We start from the raw sequence: 24,375 nt of genomic DNA on the forward strand, positions 1-24,375 counted from the left end.
CTAGTGCTTTTAGTACATTTATGACTAGATAACTATCACATACTCTGAGCTATTGATGTTATTGAAGAGCTTCTTTACCTCCATCTTTGATAGATTCTAGGGCATCAAACTATGAGTTAGTATAGCCACACTAAATATAATTAGATAAACTTTCACATGTGTAGTTTCAGTAAAAAGAAATAACTGAGGTGATGCTATAGACAAAACACCACCTAAGCAAAACAAAAAAAAACCCAGCAGGTTTTGACGAAAAGGACTCTTTAAACTCAAGAGTCAGTACTAACCACAACCAAAACTAAATAGCAGACTCCAACGAACATAACCAAAACCAAAAATAGTTTCAACAAACTACACCTAACAACAAAAACCAAGCACAAAAATCTACTAATTGCAGCGAACTTCAACAAATATAACCAAAACCAAAAACAATTTCAAACAAGTACAACCAAATGGTACGTAAAAAGAAACTCAGACAACTTACAGACATATAAAAGGCATAAAGTTAGGGAAGAATCAGTATTTTCAGAAGACATAACCACATCTCGATAACCTCCACTAACACCTCATAAGACTAAAATCTAAGATACCTGTATTCAAAATCATGTGCCTCTAGGGTAGAACCATGGGTATGTAGTGAAAATTAAGGCCAGCATGGTATAACTAAGGTAGAAATGTATAGTTTTACTGATCAGTTAATAAAGTGGGTGGAAAATAAATTACCATTTGAATGGAAAAGAAGTTGGAGATCATCCTGCTCATTCTAGGATGTTCCACAAATGCCGTTAGTTAACCATGAGATGGCTGAACCCTCACAGTTGCTAGAACTCGGTCCTCATCTGTAAAGAGAACAATACAAGTAAAAGAAAAGCTTAATTACCTAAATTGTCTTCGATTTGTGAAGACAATTCCATTTTTCTTAAAGCCTAAATAAGCTGCAGTTGCTACACAAGTCAAAACTAACATAGCCTAACATGCCTTTTACAATTACAAGTGCTTATCTGAAGGTTTTGAGGTACTGTAGGAATTACTAAGATAAGTGGAGGAAGATGGATGATAGAAAGACCAAAAAGAATGCTGAAAGCTAGCTCATTTTCGAGGTCATCTAAAACCAAAAAGCTAAGCTACCATCATCAATACAGGTTTACGAATTTGCTTCCTGTCACAACCCTTTTCAGTGAAAACTTCATATTGCATAACTAAACCCATAAACATTTGCATTTGTAGAGGTAAAACAGCAATACCCGAATTAGTACTTTAAGGCTGGTAATTGACTTGAAGAATTAGACAAAAAATCCCAACTTCTGATCAACTATGTAAATCTAGTTCATCATATAATGATACCATATACCAAATCTTTTTTATATTACTTGCAACCGTATCATTGTTTGTCTTCCTCTTCCAGTCAACTAATCATACACTCTAAGAATATTAAATCGACAAGCCTCAGAGAGTCAATAAAATCGTTTAGAGCCATAACTTGGAAGGGGAAAAAAAAAAAGCAACAAAGGTAACTCACCTTCAAGTAAAAATCTGCTAGAACTTGAAGAAATTAGACAGTCCTGAACACAAATTTGTCCTGAAACATCTTGGAAACATGGAGCTTGCTCAAATCAATGGAGGTATCCACTTGATAACTCTCCCATCGGTAAAGAGAACACAAGTAGCATGGAGCAGAAAGAAGCAAAAGCAATTTTCTCATACATACTATGTGCATATGGAGTCCACTAAAGAGTTCAAAGTTCAACATCATGAAAGAAAATATACAAATTCTAAGTAACAACTATGCCATAATCCTTCAGTTTGGTACAGCATATAGTAAGACATAACAAGAAAAACAAAAACAGCTGAATGTCAAAAGGCAACATATTAAGGAAAAGCATGTCAGACCTAGGTGTAAATCATATTGAATGATCTTGTAGTTTCTAGAAAAGATTCCAAATGTGAACAGAATCTGGATTCTACCTCTACATACTCCTCATCTGGTTTGTAATCATGCTATATGCAAAAGGGAGAAATTATAATCACAAAGAGAAAAAGAAAATATTAATGCAAGTAGGGAGTTAGGTGTGAAGGTCAAAAAGAAATGAACATGAAACAAGGTGGTGGTTTTAGGTGTCAGAGGGAGTTGTAGAGATTGAGTACTCTTAGGAACACTCACAATAATTACAGAATAAAACCAATAAATAGCAGCACTATAATTGGAAAAGTAGGAAATAGTGGATAACTGCAGGATAATATTGTCCAGGCCCAACCTTCTGATTCTAAGGAAGGAGACGGAGAAAGGCTGTCAAAATAAATACAGTTTTGCAGCAAACTCTAAAATTCATGTCTGCCAACGGGATGAAACCAACACTGGCACTTGGAAGAAGATGGTCACCCTTAATCACCTGGTCCTTCTTGGTCCTTCTTGAACCTGCACAGCAAGCAAATTTATTAAAATTAAAGACAATCTTTGAAACATCCAATTAAGAACAAATTTGGTGCACAAGTCTTTATGCTGTGCAAATGTATTAAAATTGAAGACAAGCTGTGAGCCCCGGAAAAATATATTGAGCTTATGGGAGATCGTACGAGAAATTATTCAACGATCTTGATAAATGTCAGGGTGCTCGAGGAAATTTTCAGAAATTTTCATAAAATGAAATCCTCAATTTAAGAGTTGGATAATAAAGTACACGACACGACGAGTTCGTGGGAATTTTTGGGGAATTTTTCGGACACCCGAAGTGTTTATAATGAATTTCTGAAGTTTGGAAATTATGGAAATTCATTTTAAATAAATAGAATTTGTCCTGATGCGATCTGGGCCATTAATTAACCACCGTTTGATCTCGGCCGTTGGATCAGACTCAAGTTGGGCTATAAATATTGGCAGATGAGAGTGAACGATCCAGATGGCTCCGGAGGATTCCAGAGCTCTCGACCCGGATCGACGACTCGACGACCCGATAGTAGGACCCAACCGGAATTTTCGTTTCCGGCGACGAAACGACGGCAGACCACCCACGTTCGTTTCCTCTCTTCATCGCCGATGCACCGCTGGCCTCAAATCGTCCATTTGAGGAAATCCTTCTCCTCTTCATTCTCTACATCTGGGTATAATCAGTTTTCGAATTCGAATAGGTTCTAATGAGATTGTGTTTTTGGGTGTCGTCGGACCTCACTGCAAATCCGGTTTCCGGCAGCGTTTCTAGAGTTTTGAATCGTCTCCGATAGCGATTCTAATCCTAGAACTCAAAGGGGTGATTGTATTGGCTAGGCTGAGTTGACGAACCCAGAATTGATTAAGCTGGAGATCGGCTTGCTGTGTTCGTCCGCCAGGGAGCAGACCTGCAATATGGGTTCTGTTCTTCATCTACTTTGATCACAAGGTTAGTTGGAATTTGTTTTAAGGGTTCTGCGAATTTATTTGCGGCTGGAATTGATTGCATGCGTTTGCATGCTTACCGTGAAATTATGTTTGAGGGAGGTGATTTTGGTTTGTTGTGAATTAAAAAGGAATTGGGGTTAATTGGAAACCTGGATGAGTTGGTAAACTGATAGTGTGTGTCTAGATTGGGTTGTTGCTTTCTGATTGGAATTAAAGGTGATCAAGCTTGATTGTTAATTGGACGTGTGAGGTTGAATTGTACGTGGTGATTCCCTTTTGTTTGACTATTGGTCAAGGAAAATTTCCAGGGTATGCCATGGTATTTTCAATTATGGCATAATCATGGTTTTGTTTATCATGGGATCTGGATGCTGAAAGTTACACCATTAAATAGAATGCTAATCATGGTTCAAGTTTAATGTTGGGTGCCCTTAGTAATTTTCAGGGTGCACCTAATTGAAAAGGAAATTGTGTTGACTTGAGAAACATCTTGATATGGTTATAATTGGTGAAAAATCTAAAAATGATAAAATATTCGGTAATTGGGATAATTATCGAATTTGTGGTGATTGGTCAAAGGTTGGTCAATGTTGGTCAAACTGTGGTCAATCCTGGTCAAATCAGGAAAGGTTGGTTAGACGATTAATAAATCGTCGATATTTTATATAATTGTTCAATATGATATTAATGGTCGAAATGTCGGAATCTAGGACTCCAGTTACCCGATGAATGGAAGGTTCGTGACTCTCGGAGTATATGCAGGAAAGCATCGGAATCCAAGTAGGGATTCAGGACTCTCCTCGGTTAGTGATTTTCTTATATTGTTATTAAATGATGCATGTTAGTTGGTATGGTTTGGTTATGTTCAAATGCAATGCATACTAACCAAACCATGTGAGAAATGTGATGGCTTGAGAGCGAAGGGTGGCTCTGACTTCCTTGGGTTCGATCCCCAAAACCTCCGAAGGGTTAGTTACGCTGGTCGTCCGGGTATTCCGATTGTAATGACGGGCCCGGTACGTGTGTGTAGCTAGGTAGTGGACGCTCTCGCTACGCTTACCTGGTGATAAATTAATTTGAGGTAAGGTCGTGTAGTGGGTCTATGGGACCGACCATCAGGTAATATTTGGATTTGGCGCCGTAGTTATTCAGGCATCATGCATCAGTTTTCAAGTTGAAAAACATTAAAGTTTGTCGTTTCTTTTAAACACTTGGCTTAAGCATGTTTTCATACTGAGGCCTCAATAATTTATTTATCGATTTTTCAAATCTAGTCGAGATAGAGTTCCTGTTGAGCAGCGAGGACGAAAGCTCACCCCTACAACAGTGTGAATGCAGGTACTGTGCACTGGTGACGGGACAATAACGGAAGGAGCTGGGTGTGCGGAAACAAGTTCGGTAATCGTCGTTTGAACCTTATTCTAAATTCTATTTCTCGAACTTCGTATTCCGAGACTTGTTAATAGTTAGCCTTGTGTCAATGTTGGTTGAGTTCTCATTTCCTTGAAGTTCGTACCTCTTGTGGGAGAACTCATTTCAAGTTCTAGACGAATGAAATAAATTTTAGCAACTCAACTATTTTCACCTCAAAAATATTTGTAACCTCCGCTGTGTTTTTACGAAAAGTTTTCAAATAAAATGCCTAGCGGTTCTCTAGAATGTAAATTGAGCGTTCGGTTTATGTTTTAGAGACTCGCGGCACTGTGACGTGCTTAAGCTGGTGATTTGCAGCTTGGGGCGTTACACAAGCTTTGAAGCATCCAATTAAGAACAAATTTGGTGCACAAGTCTTTATGTTTGCAGAAGGCCAAAATAGTTTGAGGCGGTCTGAGGCTTTTAACACCAAAAGATGACAGGCAAGAAAGAAAGTGCAGTGGAATGCAAGGCGAGTCTCAAGTTGTCAAAATTAAACACACACTTTGTGGCAGCCAATTCCAAGACAAATCTGATGCACAAGTTATTATACTTGCAAAAGGCCAAGACGATCAAATGAGGCAGACTAGGACTTGAGCTCAAAAGGTGACAAGTACGTGTTCGTGAGTGCAGCGTGTCAAGAGAAGAAAGAAAGATGAGAATTTGTGGTGGAATTGACTAAACAAACTTCAAAGTTCAATTATGTGCAGCAACTTTGGAGTATTTGTGTTCCAAAAAGCTTCAAACAGTGCCAATATAAAAAGCCAAGTAAGAGAAGCCCTTGGCGGTGGCACTTTTGTCTGGGCATGAAACTTTAACCCCCAAGTGTGGCCAATATCATCAAAATCATTCTAGAAATTGACAAAGCATACAGCAATGTATATAAAAATAAAAAAAATAAAAAAAGAGAAGTGGACGTTCTGGTGGTGTACTGGTGTTGCAGACCAAAAGATTAGATTAATTAAGCTTTGAATAAGACAAAAATCACTTGCTGATTTTTAGAAGAATGGTACTTAAAATAAAAAAAACCCTAGTAATTTCTGTATCAAACAATCACTTGCCAAACAAAATGTAATACTCTGTATTATCATAACCTCTATTCTGGATTATCAGCAAAAATGCTTGCCTCAACGAGATCTACAATTAAACAAAGTATTTCAGTGCAATATGAAATCAGAAAGTGAGAGATGAATCTTCAAAAGGTAAATGGCTATGAGGATCAGAAATCAGATCTTGCAAGAGACTTACGGGAACCTCAAAATTTGAGGTGCTATCTCTGCAATATATACGGGCACCTAACAATATGATCACCAAGTTAGTTCTCATCACAGTAACTCTCTGAATAATTCCAATGTAGAATCACAGCATTGAACAACTGATCAATACCACATACGAGATTATTCCCACGCCAACCCTTCCAACAACCTTCCCATGTAGAGAAATGAAGAATCTTACAGAAAGAATTCAACTCGATATTAGACAGACTGTCCTGGATTGCATTTTGCACTAGTCAGGGAAACTCACTTTGGCAAATGATATGGCAAGTTAGCCGATGACAATAGGAATGGCGGCGATCATTAAAGGCTGCAACCAACACAGAATACTAATGGATGTTAAAATCTCAAACACTACAACCAACTCAGAATTAAGTAAAGAACATTACGGCAAAGATAGGATGATGCTTAATGAGGAATGAATGGTTAGAATAAGTGACCGGAATCTTACCCCTTTGCGCCCAATATACTCAGAAATCTGACCACTGGCTATAGCCCCACCATGGCACCCACATTTGATAAAGAACCAAAAGGAGAATACTGAACCACAAGACTAGTATTAGAAGCTAAAAACTATACAAGAAATCAAAAAGCAAAATTCCATTAAAAAAAGAACTGAGATTCAAACCTCTGACACTGAGAGTCCAAGATCAACGATGATTGCTGCTTGAGTCGGAGAAGAATATCCAGCAAAATCTGCTAAACAACATTTTCATCAAAACAAACAAGGTAACAGCAAAGCAGTTCATCAAGTCCTTAGACCTACAAACAATAAACCTAATCCTTGATTGATATTTGAACTTCTGTTATACATCTATATATACATCCCACAATAATCGCGCTTAACTTTTCTGCTTTCACCGATTTTAATAGAGACTTGCAAACAGATCAAGAGGTAGAAACTCATACTACATCAAACACGACACAGAACAGAACAGAACCTGATTGATTTTAGACCAACAATCTAATTTTGACAAGAGCAACATAGCAATATTAGAGCTTAATCTGATTAGAAACAATAACATGGCCCCAAATTACCTAGATTGACGTTAAACTCTTCAAACTCATCACCGTCCTCGAACATATCCACCTTGTCAGATGCTACCTTCTGATCCTTCTGCATTGGAACAAAGCCTGCGAATTTGCAATCAATGAATCAATTAGCTCACTTAAATTTAGATCCAATTACCAAAAATCATTCAAAAGGCGATTGGCATTATCAAAATCAAATCTTGAATCTTTGTACCTAGAAACAACAAGATTGAATCAGATAACCCCAAATGAATTGCAGAACCTAAAACTACAGATAAAACCCTAAAATTGATTGAAGATTGAACCATAAAATCAAAGTTTTGGATAATATGCAACCCAAAATTTGCAGATAAAACCTTAAAATCGATTGAAGATTGAACCCACTCGAAACCCTAAACTAAAAAACGATTGAAACCCTAAATTGCTTACCAATATCTGAATTGAAAACAGCTCTTGCTGGAGAGCTCCATTAATCCGGACATGAAAGATGAAGTAGAGACTAAGAAGAAGAAGGAGAGACTAAGAAGAAGAATCGAGAGGGTGAGAGGATGAAGGAGAGAGTAAGAATCGAGATCTGAGAGAGCTCAGTGAGAAGGAGAGAGGCTGGTGTTTTGAGTCTTCCAGTTTCGCGGGTTCTAGGTCGAGCAGAGAGAGCTGAGTGAGGAGGAGGGAGCGCGCGGGGTGGTGTTTGAGTATCTAGTCGTGGTCGAGCTGAGTGAGAAGGAGAGAATGACTTTGAGGTTACTATGTCAAAAAACACAAGCCAAAATAACTTGGAAAATTTTAAAACAAGCTCTACACTTAGACAACATTTAAATGTTGTCTGAATGTATCATATTTTTTGGTCAACTAGGGCTTGGCTGTTTGAGAGGGAAAATTGCTTAATCAAATTTTGGATATCCCTTCACTTTTTTTTTTTTTTTTTTTTTTTTTTTGAGGAAAAAGGATAACTTCATTCATTTAACCATGGCCAGAAGGCACGTACATCAAATGTTGTCTTACACCAAAATCATAAATGGTATAAGCTACCGAGCAAAGGACAGGTGACCCTCACTGCTAACACATTCGCTCATTTATAAGCCTAATCATATGAACACAAGTCCAAACTATCTAAATCCTTGTAATAGCAACCCTAGCCGCCTAGAGACCTCAATTGGTGTACAGCTAGTGAAGCAAACTTAAACAGCAAGAGACCATATTCAGATGCTAGACTGAGAGACACTAAATAGTGTAATCGAACCAAACATCCTGCATAAGTTCTCCCGGGTCCCAAATCCAAGCCCAAAGAGAAATCTGACCCAACAGAAACTTGAGTTGGGCCCCACAACAGCCCAACATTCTGGAAGCCAGATTTGATATGGGCACCCAGCGTCGGGCACCCAGAGATGGCCGTCGTCTGTCAGTCACCCAAAGCTTCGTCTGCACCCAACAAAGCCGCCAGCCTCCCTGGATGAAGGATCCGATCAGCCAAGCCATCGACTCTGGGTCCCAAATCCAGCTCTTCCATAGGATTCGTGGGTACCGCATCGCACTGATATGAAAACCCAAGAACAAGGTGCCCAGATTCAGTGCTTGAGTACGATCATCGCTGCCATACGTCTGCAGCCACAGCAGCCACAATACCTTCCACCACAGCAAGATTTTGGTTCCTGTGCCTCCATCAAAAATCTTCCAATCCCTAAAAGAAGGAAGACGCCGCTCTAGCCCGATCTCGGGTCTCCTCACCCAGCCTAGGAGTTGTCCCCGCCGTGGTCGCCGACAGAAACTGAGCCATTCCAAACAGCCTGAAATCCGCCTCTCCCTGACACGAGGAAAGAGCTGATCAAAAGTCAGCCTCAAACATAGAGTAAGTGGAGGCGGCAGAGTCCTCCCTGGAAGCCGCACCAAGGGAGAGGCGCTAGGGTTCGCCGAGGAAAGGCTCTCGACCCTCTCAACTCTCATTCTTTTTTAATATCCCTCCACATTTGAGATAGGAAATCATCATCTTTTACAACAACAGAAATGTGTTGTCTGAATGCTGACCATTTTTTCAAATTGAACGAGTATGGTTTAAGTCTATATTCAGACAACACAAAAAAAAAATTATGTCGTCTGAAAAACTCAGACGACATAAAACAATTCTTATGTCGTCTGAAGTGTGTTGTCTGAAGCACATTTTGGCATAGTGGCCTTCTGAACTAATTCATAAGTCCATATCAAACGACAAAACGTCCAAAACAATAAAAATTAATCAGACGACGGAAAAGTATGATACGTCATGTGATAGGCGTCGTCTGATTCAATTTTTGTAGTAGTGTCCAGTTAGGTTATGGATGGAATGCATGACTATAAAAACAAAGGTAAGTAAATAGCAACCTTCAAAATCAAAGCTCTCGATCATAGCAATTAATTACACCACGCTTCAAGATGTCGACCTCCTACAACAACGACAGTAACTATAGCATATATGTGACGACTTATAGCAAAGGTTTTCCCGACGTAAAATCGCTTTCGAGTCCTCGTGTCTCAATTCTTTGGAATGTCATCAGAAGATACAACTCAGAGAACCTCAGCTTCATCGAAGACCACAATTCAAGCCACACATTTGATGATATATTTGCGTCAATCGCATCTACCAATAATGATTATATGTCACCTCAATCGCGGGATACTATCTCCACGATGATATCTCGTATAAACTTCCACTTTGAATTAGATAGGCTGATAGGCTACGCTGGAAAGTTCGTTTCGATTGCAATAACACAATAGTGCCGCTAAACAACGTTGATGAAATGATAAGCCAAACACTTGAAGTTATTAACGGCATGGTTGTCTCGGGACGCAAGAAGGTGGACTTAGTTGTCACAGTTAATATGCAGGTTGAAGAATATCAAGCAAAGGTTCAAGCCAGTAAAGCGAGGGAGTTAACTGAAAGTTTGAACAAGCTCGTTGCTACGCTGCAAAGTGACCTAACTCGTGTGCAAAATCAACATCAGGCTGCTGGTATGATCTGGAGAGCTTATCATGAACAACGTAGAAGAATTGAAAACGAAATGCGTGCCAATAATATTTCTCCAGAAATGACTATGGGTAATGGAAGAATATTGTTGGAGCTGGATTATTCAAGTCGAGGCCTGCAAGCAAGGCATCGGTTGAGGCATTGGAGAAGTTTGTGTTGGACGACGGAGATGGAGGTTCGAGTTCGATGTGTGTGATTTGCCAGGAGGAGATGTTGACTGGTTTTGGAGTCATTCGCTTGCCATGCTCGCATATGTTCCATGGAGACTGCATTGTAGAATGTTTAAACCGCTGGGATCATACGTGTCCTGTGTGTAAGTTCAAGTTGGCAAGAGAAGATTGAAGAAACCTGAAAGAGAAGAAGTAAAATGAAGTTCGGGTTTTAATATTGCATCCATTTATCTTTAGTTTCCAAATTACTTTCTTTTTTTAAGTTGAACTTATATTCAAGTTCTTGTAAACAAAAACACTTGTACTGAGATTGATATAAATGTTTGTTAGAAAGATGTGTTGGAAAATTAGGGCATCTTTCGAGTCTTGTAACAAAGATGATCCAAATCCTAATTCTACATGGTTTATGTCTGTTTCCCTTTAAGATTAACTTTTTTTTTCCGCAAATAAAGGTTGTTGAGCATAATCTTCTTCGCTAATTAATGACTTTGAAACAAGGCAATCCTTTCCCGTTCAAATTTGCTTATTGATTACTGCATGGTTGTTGTGTCAAGGTAGCAATACTACGAAGAGAGTACTAAGTAACTCTTCCAAGAAAAAAATATACTTAGTATTTGTACGATGAAATGATTTAATTTTAAAAATATTTGGTAAAAGTGACAAACACTAACATTTATCATTTCTTATAGAGTATATACCATGATATTCATTTATATTTTATCACTTATTCGGTGGAGAATTTTATGCCCAAAATTTTAAATAATAAAGATAATTTCGGAAGGAACCTAGAATTTGTTCGACCTTGACATTTACGTGGCCTAAGGAGAGCCTCTTTCTCCTTTTACACCAAACTCATACAATTGAAAGCCACGTGTCTAAGCATATGAATCACCTACAAAATCACCATCGCTGATAGACTGATCTACCGTATCTAAGAGATTGAATCAACGGCAGAGATTCATGTAACAAACACCTGATCAGTCCTAGCCAACGTCCTTATGTCGTTCGGTAGTTAATGGAAGTTGAAGGAAGGTATCAGTTATCACGTTGTAGCCTTAAGGTCGCCAAATGGCATTTCAATTTCATCATTTGAGTTTGAGGTTACCAACAACAACTAGCTGTATTTCTTCAAAAACCCAGTTCGGTTATGCCTTGAAACCCAAGAATTTAACATTTGGTAAACCCAAGAGGCTCTTCTTCTCGGTTCGTGCAATGGGTTCCTCTGCTTCTTCTCCAGACAGCAGCACTTCTCAAGGTTTCATCACTTTCTTTCTCTATGTTAATTTGTAATGCATAGAACTGTGACTCAATGAAGAATTCAATGTAATAACCTGACACTATTGCAATTCAGTTTGTTTTGTATAATTGTTTTACAAGGATGCCTTGCTTGCCTTTTCCAAAAATTTACTTGATCTCTGTCCTCTAGTTATTAGTCTGCTTATGCATGTTTTGGTGCTTCTGATCATAATTTCTCAGAAACTTGACATAGACTATATTTTAGATTGTTGGAAGGTCATGTTTGGTGTTGCTCTCTCCATTGGGAATGTGTACGCCATTCTCTTTTACTGGCAGAGTTACTGCTCTGGTTATATGCCTAACAGACTAAGAATATTTGGTGAAAACTTTCTTGGAAAGAGTTGTTACTAGATTCAATTACTCTCCGTTCTCAATGAAAATCGTCTCTTGGAACTGTCGAGGATGTTCTCGATAAAATTTTGTAGACTAAGCTTAGTTCTATAATAGGTTACTCTGAATGGATGTTTTTTGTTTGATTGATACAAGAATGATTGAGGCAGCAGCTAATAGTGTTCTAAATAAGTTTCCTGGTTTTGATTGTGCTGAAATTTTTCCCTCCAATGGTTAATGTGAAGAATTGATCCTAATGTGGAATGGAAATAATTTAGATTTATCAGTTGTGATAGTTTATGATCGCTTAATTCATAGTTCAGTTCAACCTCTACACACCGAATATCATTTTTGTCATTTTTCTTTATATGATTCCTCAAAAGGAACAACAATTTCCTTTTGGGAATACTTTATTAACTCTAAAACCTGTTTACAATACCATTGGATGATTATGGGTGACTTTAATTGCATTCTCTCTTTGAACTACAAGGTACATGACTCAGTTTATGGATTTATTGAATACTGCTACTTTTAGTGTCTATGCCCTTTACTGGGGTAAAAATCAAGAGCCTGTGTTCAGAATCCATGAAAGATTAGATCATGTTGTGGTGCCTTCTTCTTGGCTTATTTTATTCCCTCAAGCTTTACTATCTACTAATCTGACCGTGGTCCTGTTAGTTTAACTTTGGATGGCACTCCCACCAATGCTAGAAAAGCTTTTAGAATGGAAGCTATATGGCTGAAACATTCTCAATTTCCTACTGCTGTGAATCAAGCTTTTCAGAATATTTATACTGGAAACCCTTTGCAAAAGTTTAAATTTGTCCAAGAAGTGGAATTTTGAAGTCTGTGATAATTTATTTTATGGAAAGGAAGCTTTGCATACTAACCTTCAAGTAATTCAACATGTCTACATGTCTTCAAAAGACCCTGATTTGCTAACCATTGAACCACAATTTTTTTTCAAGAATTCCATTAGGTTCCAGAGGGGTAGAAACAATTGGCTGGCACATGGTGATAGAAACACTACTTATTTTCTAATTCATGCCTTAAATTTTTATTTTTTTATTTTTTGGGGGTGGGGAGGGGATTGTAGTTACTATGATTTTTTGAACAATTGACAAAAATAGATGTGGAGCCTTTTTGAACAATTGACATAAATAGATGTGGAGCCTTGATCAAATCATATCAGCTGAAGGGCTATGTGTATATCTAGATATCAACTACTGAAATTCTATGTATTCTACTTTAGTCCTCCTTAGCACTTCAGCTGATATGATTTGATCAAGCCCCTACATCCATGGACATAAAATGAGATATTCCATCTAACAGTGAATGCATGCAAGAGTAGTATTTCCCAGGTTACTTTAAATCAGGCGGATATTCAAATCTGTAAAAGGATTAACAGATAGATCTCCTCAGACTGTAGGTGAGAACCTAACTTCATTAGACCAACAAATTGTGAGTAGTGGCATATTTATTTCAGATTAGTCCATCATAGTTCAATTGAGAATAAGATTTTCTTGGCCTTTCGGCATCAGTATGAGAAGAATTTGAATTGAGGCATGAAGAGCAACTTTTTACCAGCTATAATTCTTAACTCTAATAACTAGCTTTAGAGGATCCTTCTCTGTTAGTTGTTCTAACCAATTAGAATTTTGAATTCAAATTACATGTCAGTTTCATGATTTAGTCTATTATTCTATATATATTGTTTACTGGAATTTATTCTGTTATTTCTATATGTAATGGCTATCTTAGGCAGCGCTATGCTTTTTATTGGAGATCATTCAATTGCTAATTCACTTCTGACTTTCCATAAAATAAATAGCTTCCACATCTATTTATTGTCCGAAGATAGCCACATCTACTTTAAAGCTTCCTTTCCACAAAATAAATAGCCACATCTATTTATGTAATGGCTATCTTAGGCAGAAGGGTATGAGTTGTTTTAGTTGGAGTGGCATTCATGTTAATGTCATTCTTGACGATTGTAGTAATTCTTGATTCATGGTAAAATAGTGTTGTTGGTCTTACTGTGAGCAATGAATGATAGACCAGTCTATTTTGCCGCAACTCCTTCGAAGTACTATTTAACCAAAACTATAAATCCTCACCCTCAAGACAGTGTAGATTATGAAGTGACATGTCAATTCTATGCTTTTTCTAGCATCCTCTGTTATTTGACCAAAATATTTTGTTCTCAGACTTCAGATGTTATGTACAGAACATGTTGTTAAAAGTCTTCCGTGAAAGTAATGTGCTCTTCATTGTATAGTTGGTATAACGAGAATAACTGAATATGTTTCATATATTCTTTCTGGTTATTTTAGTATAATCAAATCAATCATTTCAGTTATACTACTATTTAGAAGTTATTTTTGGGACATATGCAGAGACTGGTGACTATAAATCTATAAGTAATGACGAATGGAAAAATCGGCTTACGAAGGAACAGTTTTACATTACTCGTCAAAAGGGAACAGAGAGGGCGTTCACTGGGTATGGTTCTTAATTGTACTTCTCTTCTACGTGTTTGCCTTATTGGTGTTAATTTAATATTCAGCTTCTTTAGTTACTCGTTTGGGAACTTTCAAGGATCTTCTCAGATATCTAATCAAAGGATGAATGATAATCATGTAGGGGGAGATTTGCAACCACTAAGAGTTTAAAAAAATTGAATATTCTAATTCTGAATTCTCCTACATTAGATTCTTCTGATCTGATGAAGTAGTGAGGCTTCTTGTATGCACTTTAATAGGGAATGTGTAGCTGATTAGTTCTTTGACTCTGCCATCTCAGGTTCTTATTCACCTCAATGTGTAGTATGTGGGTGTAATTTCTGGTGTCATGCATTGTAGAAATGTAGTGTGCATTTTTCTAGTAGCACAAAAGTAGGGTTTAACCTTGTTTGTAGCAAAAGTTTGTATAAAGATAATCCTCATTGAAGTTGGCCTGCTTTGAAGTCAGTTTGGCATCCCAACTATGTTGCTTAGCAAATGAGCAATCTACGATTCTTTATGCATTTTTTTCTTTTTTGGGGTTGAAAGGTTTAGGAAAATGATGAACAATTAACTAATTTCATATTATTATTTATATTGGTGTTTTTTCTTTTTATCTTCAGGGAATACTGGAATACCAAAACTCCCGGAACTTACCATTGCATATGTTGTGACACCCCTCTTTTTGAGTAAGTGATACCTATTCATTTTCGACATAACAGTGTGTTCTTGATTGTTTGGTAATCCTCACATCAATTAGGTGTTCTCTCTTCTCAGATCATCTACTAAATTTGACAGTGGAACTGGTTGGCCATCTTATTACCAGCCGATTGGAGATAACGTGAAGTCCAAGTTAGACTTGTCCATTATCATCATGCCTCGCCAGGAAGTTCTTTGTGCCGTTTGTGATGCTCATCTTGGCCATGTCTTCGATGATGGTCCACCACCAACAGGAAAGCGCTACTGTATTAACAGGTAAGTAGTCGGTTATGTTATTGTTTTCCTTTTCTCTCCATATGTTTACCTGACTTCATGTAATATAACTATCCCTGCAGTGCTTCCCTGAAACTACAACCAAAGCAGGAGTCAGCCTTACATTAAAATCTTGCAGAAAAGCGACTCTTCTATGCTTGCCACCGTATCATATATAGTGCTAGTCAGTAGCTGCAGAAGTGGACGTGACCTCACAAATTGAATCATGCTACGAGATTATGAGATAAAGTTATGTTCACGAGATAAAATAACTGATATCCATGTTCATGAAATAGCTACTATGAGTTCGTAATGTTAAATCTTTGTATAGATGGGCATTGTAATATGCATCTTTTTATACAAAGGGAAATTATATTTGTATTTTCTACTTAACTCTTTGGTTTCAATGAAGAGCAGATGGACGATAGGCAGCATTGTTTCCACTACGAAAGACAACTGCAAAAGAAAAAACCTTTTTTTTTTCTTTTACTACTTGGAGCAACAAAACAGATTACTCTGTCAGTTGGAGCAACAGAACAACCTATGACAATTCCTAACAAAACCTTCTCTCCTCATCCTCTGCGTAAGAATTCCACCTGGTGCGCACTGCATCTCAGACAGAAAGGTTCAAAGATATTCCAAGGGGAAGAAGGTGGGGCAACAGTCTTAGTCAAATGCAGGATAATGGGATTCCACATGAATCATATGCTGGAAGCAATTCGAGGGCTGAATTGCATACTATGTAATCTCATCACCTGGTATTGCTGACTACGACAAACCTTTTATTGGGCAAGTTCATATGCTTTTCCATTGGCAAGAATTCTATGCTACCCTACATCAGGAAGCTCACTACACAAACTACAAATTTAACATCCAAATAACAAACAATTGTAAATTTATCATCCAAATACTGTCAATGAGCAACAAGAGAGATTTGTGTTTAAAAGGCCTAACTCAGTCAAAAATTCTCTCCCCGGTTGAGAATAGTAAAAATACAAAAGAACTGAAAACGCAGAGCAGACCCGGAATTAAAAACACCAGTCTCCAGCTCTCTGGACTTGAAAGACTCGAATCAGCAGTTCTTGCAGCTTCAAGAAGCTTGCCAGTCAGATCAACTCCAATAATGCCAGCTAAGGTACCAGCAGTGTTTGAAACTCCCATTACAATACCAGCATATCTCGGGGCAATATCCATGTGATTCACTGCAAAACCAGCCCTCCCGAGTGCCAAGAAACCAAGAGCTACAGAAGAACAAAAGACAGCCCCAGCAGAAGTTCGGAAGATGGGAATTGCCATCAACGCAAGAGAAGCAACTATGAAACCAATGGTGTTCAAGAACTTGCGAGTATTAGTCACAGACAATATTCTCTTGGTGACTAAATGGTCAGCTACCACCCCACCTATATTTGAGAAAATAAACATGTTGAGATACGGCAACATCTTAGAAGAACCCATTTCCTGAAGGCTAAGTTGGAGGCCTAATTCAAAGTATGTGGGCAGCCAGTTCATCAACACGTATAAAGCATAATGGAACGTGAAATTATTAACCACGATTGCCCAAACTGGCAAACTGAGTAAAATTCTCTTCCATGGGATCTTGGCAGTTCTAGTGGAACTTCCTCCATTCTCTACTTTCAACTTTTGGTTTCCTTTGGTCGGCAACAAAGATTCCCCAAAACCAGCAGCTGTTGCTTTTGGATGTTGAGAGGAAGGTGGATCACTGGCATACTTGAACCACAGCAAAGACCACATGGCACCTAATGCTGCCTCAGCAAGAAATACGGATTGGGGGCCCCTGTACTTTACAAGGCTTGGAAGGAGAAGCATTCCTGCAGCTGCTCCTAGGTACATACCAGAAGTAGTAAGAGAAACAGATCTGGATCTTTCATGTGGTGGAACCCACTGAGCTAGAACTGTGTGGATTGAGGGGAAAATGAATCCTTGTGCAACGCCCACAAGCAACCGAGCAATCACCAAGACAAAGATTCGATTGGGGTCTAGAGGAACTAATGCACACGTAGCTGACCATAACACAAATGAAAGAAGAAGAACCTTCCTTCCCCCAATTTTCTGAGCTGCCCAACCTCCAGGTACTTGTGAACAAGCATAACCATAATAGAATGTAGAAAGAATTGTGCCTTTACTCGATTGGTTTACCCCTGCAGCATCGGCAGCAACAGTATATGCAATCGAAAACCCGACCCGTTCTATATAGCAAACAGACGTGCAGATGAAGGTCAATATGACGATTAAGTAGCGCTTAGGAAATTTCACCATCGTCATACTTCACCTCTAGTGACATCTATAAGTACTTACATTGCCAAATCGTCACCAATCTTTTCAATTTTCTTCACACAATTCAACAATCACAATCTCATCCGCTGCAGCAAAAAAAGAATGACGTGTTTAGATGACGGCTTTCGACAGCTCACTTTTTTTCACCAAAAAAAAGTGTTTCGGAGAGTAAGTGCAGCAGCATCACTAGCATTACAAACCAAATGTTGCGATAAGCTGACGGAATCTATAGGGAAGAAAAAGAAGCAAAGTAAATGAAGATTCCAGTTTACTCTGATCAAAATAAACAAAGCACATGACTAACAAGAACTACACAGTTGAAAACGCTTACAACAACTCGAAACTAGATCACACTACAAAACTATAATACACAAACACACATTCTGAGTAGATTGACGAGTTTTCTGATTAATGTAACTAACAAACAAGAGAAATGAAGTAGAGCATTGACTAATTTGGCTGAAAGATCCCATCTCAAATTAATTTCATGTTCATATGCAAAATCCCCAAAAATCTAGACAAATTAATCAAGTAAAGCCCAAAATGCACTCTAGATTACAAATGAGAGGACAGCAAAGCGAGCATTTCATCAAGATTCAGAGGCCAATTGAGAAGCTTAGATTTAGAAATTTGGCAACTGAAACTAGAGAATCGAAAGATGAGAAATGTGAAAGGGGTTGATGAGAAAGGAAATACCTGTAAAGCCATGGCTGAATCGTTCGTGTTTCAAGTAGAGAACCATGGCGGTCTCACTCTTGAAGGAAACGAAAAAGCCAACGAGATCTCAGAGCCGTCAAGCAGAGGGAGAAGGAAGACCAAATCTCGGGGTTTTAAGGGCTGTGAGTTGCTGACTCGTCGTTTCTATAATAAATGGTTATTTTATTTTATTTTATTTTATAGATAACATAATATCGCGTAAGACTACTAATACTCTATCTAGAACTAAGATAGAATCTTGAAGTATGCTAAAAAGTCGTCCTATTACAAAGGAAATGGAGTGCAGCTGGCTAGGAACGTACCTTGAGCAAAAATGCAAATCCTTGGTAACCATGATATGTTAGGCAAAGTGTTGCTTACGGTGTGTGGTCAATTTGGAAATAATACAATCTTTAGAAATAATAAAATCTCACTCTAATAAGACGCCTTTATTTTAGATAAATTTTACTCAAATGCTAATCTCTACTACTATAAAGCCAGGCGTGGTTTTGGTGTCAAAGGCTTCACCAATTTTTTAAAGTCCCCAAATTGTCCACCACAGATACAAAGTTCAGTGAAATAAAAGATATCAAATAGGGCTATTACTGTAAAAGACTAATAAAATGAAAGAAAATATAAATACGGAACTACACAACTGTGCGGCAGAGAAAAGAAAAGGAAAAAAAGAATTTGCATGCAGTCGCACACGATCTGCAAACCACAGATAACTGCCAGGGAGCACGATCTAAACACAAACGAAGATTCAGACGTCGTGGGAGTTGATCGGAGTACATATGGCTCCAACAATACTCATCCCTCACTCAATTTACTGTTCATACAGAAAGAGGAGCAGAAAGAGGAGGGGAATTGTTTATCAAGTCGGCTGACAATTTTGCAGATTCACCTAAGGTCAGACTTGATAATTGTCATTGGATAATTTTCAGATTTCAATTTTCATATGCACTTTTTGGGTTTTGATGGGTTTGTGTATAATTTTTGGGGTTTTGGTTTTCTTGGGGTTAATGGTTTTCTGCCAGGCACAGAGCAACGACGATACTGGCATTGATGCAGGAAGTGGCGCAATTCTTAAGAACAAAGGTATGCCGAAATTTATTATCTAGGTGTCATTTAGCTTACATTTTGGGGTTAACTTTTGTTCATAGTTGTTTTCTCTAAATTTTGCAGGTATCTTGAACTAATCACTAATTTCTTTTGTTCCTGGTAATCGTTGCTCTCTGCTTTCCTGTTTTCCTTTTCCATGTATTTAATTTAATTTAGTTTCCCAATTCCCAATTTCTATTTATTCCCTGTCATCACTCATCACTATGGATTATGCTTTCCATTGATTATCAATATCATCACTAAGGATGTTTTTTTAACCTAGATTGTGAATATTGTCTCAAGAATACAAACATGGCAAAGAGAACAGGTACTCTTATCCAGATTATATTTGATTTATGCAGTTACTTTTTCCCATTTATCTCAACCTGCGGTTGTATTGTTTTGGATTTTCTTGGCTTTTGCAACCTGTTTCTATAAATTCACAATCTAGAAGAATAGGGAAGAGATACAGATTGGATGAAATTGATATACCAAACACTGAGAAGTGAGAACATGCACTTATCCGATACTAAAGTGATCTTAGAATTGTTTATGATTTGTACTCCCCTATTATTAGGTAGGTTTGATGTGCCTCTAGGATACGGACATATGGGTTTATATATATCAGTATTGACATCGAATTCTACCTAAGTGAATCCAGTACTGGAGTCTATCATCAGTCTAGAGCCTGCTCAATATTACAGATGAAGAACAATGGTTTATATGAATTTCTTACTTTTTGGTTTAAACTTCATTGTTCTATAGGTGAACGTATTAATACTAACTCTTTCCTTTTGTTACTTTCTTTCATTGGAGTGCAGATGCAGGACTTTGGAATATGATGTTGCTGATTCTTTGATTTTATATCATCCACATGTCTTTATAGGTAAAGGTCGTTCTGTTCAGTTCATGAATGTCTTAAATTGATTTGTCCAGTTCATGAATTGCTTAAATTGATGCTCATTACGCTTTCTTTTCTTTTTCTATTTCTTTTATTAATCTCACTTAGACATCTTATTCATTATTCTTCTTTTACTAAGTACAATAAACTATACTAATTGTTTCCCTATGTGAAATTGGGAATCTGGAGCATGCAGGTATTTCTCTAACTTTGTTTTAGATGAATTGCAGTGATGATATTGTATTGTTTGGTCTCAGACCCTTGATCTACAGTTTTATAGTACTGATATACTTTATAGCTTATACTTCTTTCAAATTTTGGGTAGTGTGGAACTGCGGATTTCCATCGTGTTTCTTCACCATGAAACTCAAACTACAAACAAATACACTGATTACTACAGTTTTACTTTGTAGGAATTGTTTTCAATGGAACTTCTATTCTTTTTCTGCAATAATGGACGCAAGACTTACATTCAGGGTATGAAAATCTTTATTCGATAATCGGTACCGACTTTGAAAGATCAACATTCAGGGTGAAACTAATTGTTGATTAGATGATTGTAGTGTTTCGTTTATTGATTTTGGGATTTGCTATCTAATTGTTTTGTTTCCTCTGTGCTACTCAGGAATATTGAACATTTAAGGAATTTCTATATAGAGTCAGATTTCTTAGATTCCAGGTATGATTTGGTTTTTTAATTTGAAAGAGAGTAGCCGCCAAAATGAAGTTTTGTTCTAATCGTCTTAATTTTGAGAAGATTCTGAGAAGATTGCTGCATCTGATTTTTTTTTTTTTTCTCTCTCTTGAAAAAGACACAATCTTGACTTTGGGTTGCCATATGAATAGATATTTCTGACATCATATAGTAGTAGAGATTGCGCACTGGCATTTTTGAATTATGCTATCTAATTTTGACTTGGATGATTATCTGGCCCTTCACTATTTTTTTCACTCTCACTCACTCACATCTAGCCATTCCTCTGTTTGTTTTGTGTCTAAGCTATGGATTTGTTTCACCAAATTTTTTTAAAGAAAAACGCTAAAGAGATGTATTATTTTTTGTAGATACTAACCCCAACGACTCATGGACCTATTGGAGCATGCACGTATTCGGCATCGACAACGGCGACAGTCAATGAGTTATTCACAACAACAAGCATATTTGGCACGACCATGTGCAATAGCTCAAGGAAAGCGACTAATGGTGGAAACTAGCCCAAGCAACAAAACTGAACAAGCTCGAGGTACTTCTTTATCAATAGATAAATAAGATTATAAACTTACATATTTGATTGCATTTTTCAAAATTTATTACAACCTTTGATTTTGTGTAATTATTTTTATTTGTAGGAAATGTACGAAATAGGCGCCCTCAACAAAAGAAAAAGTTCCAAAGAGACGAGGGCTTTAGGAGACGTGTTTCTGTGTTTTCATTTGGTTGGCGGATGGGACAATCAGTAAAAATGAACACCGCTTATCTCAGTGAGCTGATTTTGAAAGAGTGGAAGAAAAAGAAGCATGTACAGTATGTAATCTTAAGAGTTGTTTCTTTTCTTTTAAGTACAGTAATTTACTTGATTGTCACCATTTGAAATTCTTGCAGTTGGCGATACAAAAACGCACGTAGAGAGTTGATGACACTTGATATTTATCACATTAAACGAACTTGGAGAAAGGTTTTGCGCATTAGGTATTCATTAGGATCTATAATTTGTTCATTTTGTTGCATGCATCTTCAATGGTCACAAAAATTTATTTACGTTTTTTTTTTTTTTTTACAATTTTGAATATGGATGAGCAGGAGGCAAAAGCATCGTGAACAAAACAGCTTTTTAGCTAAGGTATTATAAATTTTAATTGTGATACTTAAGAGCAAGTATAGAAGAATAATATTGGACCATTATGAAGCCTCCTCACAATAATAATGTGTTTCTCCTAATAGTTCTACATCAAGCATTTTCAGAAGTTGAGGCATAATACTGAGGTGATTATATAATGAGTTCGTTCGTATGCTATACTTGGTCAAATCATACAATTAAGAGAATATGCATTTCCTGTTACTACAGAATTCTTCCAATAATTGGAGCAAAGGTGTTGCAGTAAAGGAATTATCTAACTTCATGGTATGTACTTCACTTAGTAGATCCATTTCACTTTATAGTAAAAAACCAAACACACTATCTTATGTTTTGTTATTATTATTTTTTTTAATAATCTTCTGTTCTTTTTTGTACTCTCAATTTGTAGTTTGGGCAGCGACTGATGACAAATGGATGGCTGAGATGGAGTTGATTAGAGCATGTGGACTTTACTTTATTGAACAAATATGTATATAGGCACTTTGTGGAAGTTTCTTTTTAAAAAGTACATTTCTATTGTAAAGATCTGTATTTATGTTTTTACTAATGGATTGCTAAGGACATATACAATATTTTATAATATCTGTATATGGTAAGTGTTAGGTAATATGCAACACAGAAATTAAATTCCACTCATGAGTAATATTTCAAACATGCATAGCAAGAGAGGAAGGACAACACGCACGCGCGAGCGCGGCCCTTCCGCGCGCGCATCGCTCGTGCAGGAAGGCTAGTCCTAATAATCGGAGTCCTAAGCTGTCTAACATTACTTGGCAACCACAAATTTGTCAAGTTGAATTTTGACGGATCGGTAAAGAAGTGTAAGGTTTCTCTTGGCTTTGTTATTAGAAATTCGGATAGTGACTCTATTGTTGCTTTATGCAGAATTATTGGATCTACTAATATCTTAGTTGTTGAAGCCACAGCGTTAAGAGAAGGCCTTCATACTGTAGCTCTCCAGCGGATATCTCATATCATTGTGGAAGGAGATTCCAAGCTTTTAATTTATTTCATTTTGGGGAATACTCCAATACCTCGGATCATCAAACTTCTCGTACGAGATATTAGGATTTTAGCTCAGTAATTTCAAGCAAAAATCATTAGACATAGCTTTAGAGAAGCAAATTTTCTTGCTGATCATTTAGCTTCCCTAGCTTATAACTTCCAGAATCCTAAAGTTTGGTTTTATTGTCTGCCCCTTTCGGTGTCTCCCGCGTTCCAGTTGGATCAGCTGGGAAGGAGAGTTCTAAGAGGATTTTCTTTTGGCTTGTAAGTTTTTTCTGTCATCACAAAAATGTGGTGCACACTAGTGGTTTAATTAAAAAGAAAAATTTAAATAAGGTTTCACTAAGATCAATTTTTTTTAGTTACTTATGCTATTAATCTAATAGTGGTTATATGCAACAATAGAAAATCACTCTCAACTCTAGGATTTTTCTCTAAGGCTTCGCTAGTTTTGAAATACTCGTCAAATGTGAACAATAGTGGAGAAGGTTTCAACTCAGATGGTTGCTGCTCTTGCAATCACAGATAACGGGAGGGTATCCTAGCGGCGATCTCTGACAACTCTTATGCTATTGGGAGGCTTCTCTCCCAAAAAAAAAAAATAAATAAATAAAAGAAAACCGATTCAAAACCATTCATGGCCAACATGGCTAACATTTGGGGACTGAAGCAGCTTCTCACCATTCGAAATCAAGGTGATTGATTTATTCTGAGATTCAACAAGGAGGATGAGAGGGATAGGATCTTGTATGGGAACCGTGGTAAATTCTATGGCCGAACAATGTTTGCGTTGGCAGCGTATAATGGACGCATCGATGCGGCGACAGTGCCTATCTTGACTATTTTTGTTTGGGTGGAGGCTCTCGGCCTCCCTCCGATTCTAATGACCAATGAAGTTGTTGCCATGATCTGTGAATCTCCCAGCAAGGTGCTTTAATTGGATAAGCCAAATATCCAGCAAGGTATGAAGACAAGGGTTCAGATCTCTCACTTAATCTCATCACCAATGAAGCAAGCATACCCTCTGACGTTGTATGAATTCGGGTGGAGAAGCTTTGGAGCATCTGCAATGGTCACATTCAGGTATGAGAAAGTTTATGGATTCTGTTGTGTTTGTGGTTTATTGGAGCTAGCACCCAAAAAAAGGATGTGTAGGGCCGCC

The 24,375-nt window shown here is 37.5% G+C and overlaps 3 protein-coding genes across 6 annotated transcripts; 2 read left to right on the forward strand and 1 right to left on the reverse strand.

Moving 5' to 3' along the window:
- The first annotated feature begins 11,273 nt into the window (after positions 1 to 11,273).
- Positions 11,274 to 15,749, forward strand: LOC112165377 (peptide methionine sulfoxide reductase B1, chloroplastic). Its single transcript, XM_024301869.2, has 5 exons — positions 11,274 to 11,512; positions 14,280 to 14,385; positions 15,008 to 15,073; positions 15,162 to 15,359; positions 15,440 to 15,749. Exons 1-5 carry the CDS (start codon positions 11,326 to 11,328, stop codon positions 15,483 to 15,485), a joined length of 603 nt encoding a protein of 200 aa, XP_024157637.1. The 5' UTR covers positions 11,274 to 11,325; the 3' UTR covers positions 15,486 to 15,749.
- A 457-nt stretch (positions 15,750 to 16,206) lies between these two features.
- Positions 16,207 to 18,505, reverse strand: LOC112165375 (probable anion transporter 5). Of its 3 annotated transcripts, none has more exons than XM_024301868.2 (2): positions 18,348 to 18,505; positions 16,207 to 17,737 (listed from the first exon to the last, which is right to left on the reverse strand). In XM_024301868.2, exon 2 carries the CDS (start codon positions 17,637 to 17,639, stop codon positions 16,311 to 16,313), a length of 1,329 nt encoding a protein of 442 aa, XP_024157636.1. In that variant the 5' UTR covers positions 17,640 to 17,737; positions 18,348 to 18,505; the 3' UTR covers positions 16,207 to 16,310. The 3 variants fall into 3 exon arrangements, with proteins under 3 accessions (XP_024157636.1, XP_024157634.1, XP_024157635.1); XM_024301866.2 differs by having other exon boundaries at positions 16,207 to 17,877; XM_024301867.2 differs by having other exon boundaries at positions 16,207 to 17,837; positions 18,348 to 18,504.
- A 576-nt stretch (positions 18,506 to 19,081) lies between these two features.
- On the forward strand, positions 19,082 to 22,726 carry LOC121053134. 2 transcript variants are annotated; one of them, XM_040519652.1, is made up of 14 exons: positions 19,082 to 19,256; positions 19,385 to 19,445; positions 19,533 to 19,568; positions 19,732 to 19,776; positions 20,270 to 20,334; positions 20,763 to 20,826; positions 20,975 to 21,028; positions 21,415 to 21,593; positions 21,700 to 21,874; positions 21,953 to 22,039; positions 22,151 to 22,190; positions 22,292 to 22,333; positions 22,416 to 22,472; positions 22,597 to 22,726. In XM_040519652.1, the coding sequence occupies exons 8-14, from the start codon at positions 21,434 to 21,436 to the stop codon at positions 22,639 to 22,641; spliced, it is 606 nt and encodes a 201-aa protein (XP_040375586.1). In that variant the 5' UTR covers positions 19,082 to 19,256; positions 19,385 to 19,445; positions 19,533 to 19,568; positions 19,732 to 19,776; positions 20,270 to 20,334; positions 20,763 to 20,826; positions 20,975 to 21,028; positions 21,415 to 21,433; the 3' UTR covers positions 22,642 to 22,726. The 2 variants fall into 2 exon arrangements, with proteins under 2 accessions (XP_040375586.1, XP_040375587.1); XM_040519653.1 differs by lacking the exon at positions 19,533 to 19,568.
- Positions 22,727 to 24,375: the final 1,649 nt, after the last annotated feature.

Source organism: Rosa chinensis, chromosome 5 (genome assembly GCF_002994745.2).
Source record: "Rosa chinensis cultivar Old Blush chromosome 5, RchiOBHm-V2, whole genome shotgun sequence".
NCBI classification, from domain to species: Eukaryota; Viridiplantae; Streptophyta; class Magnoliopsida; order Rosales; family Rosaceae; genus Rosa; species Rosa chinensis.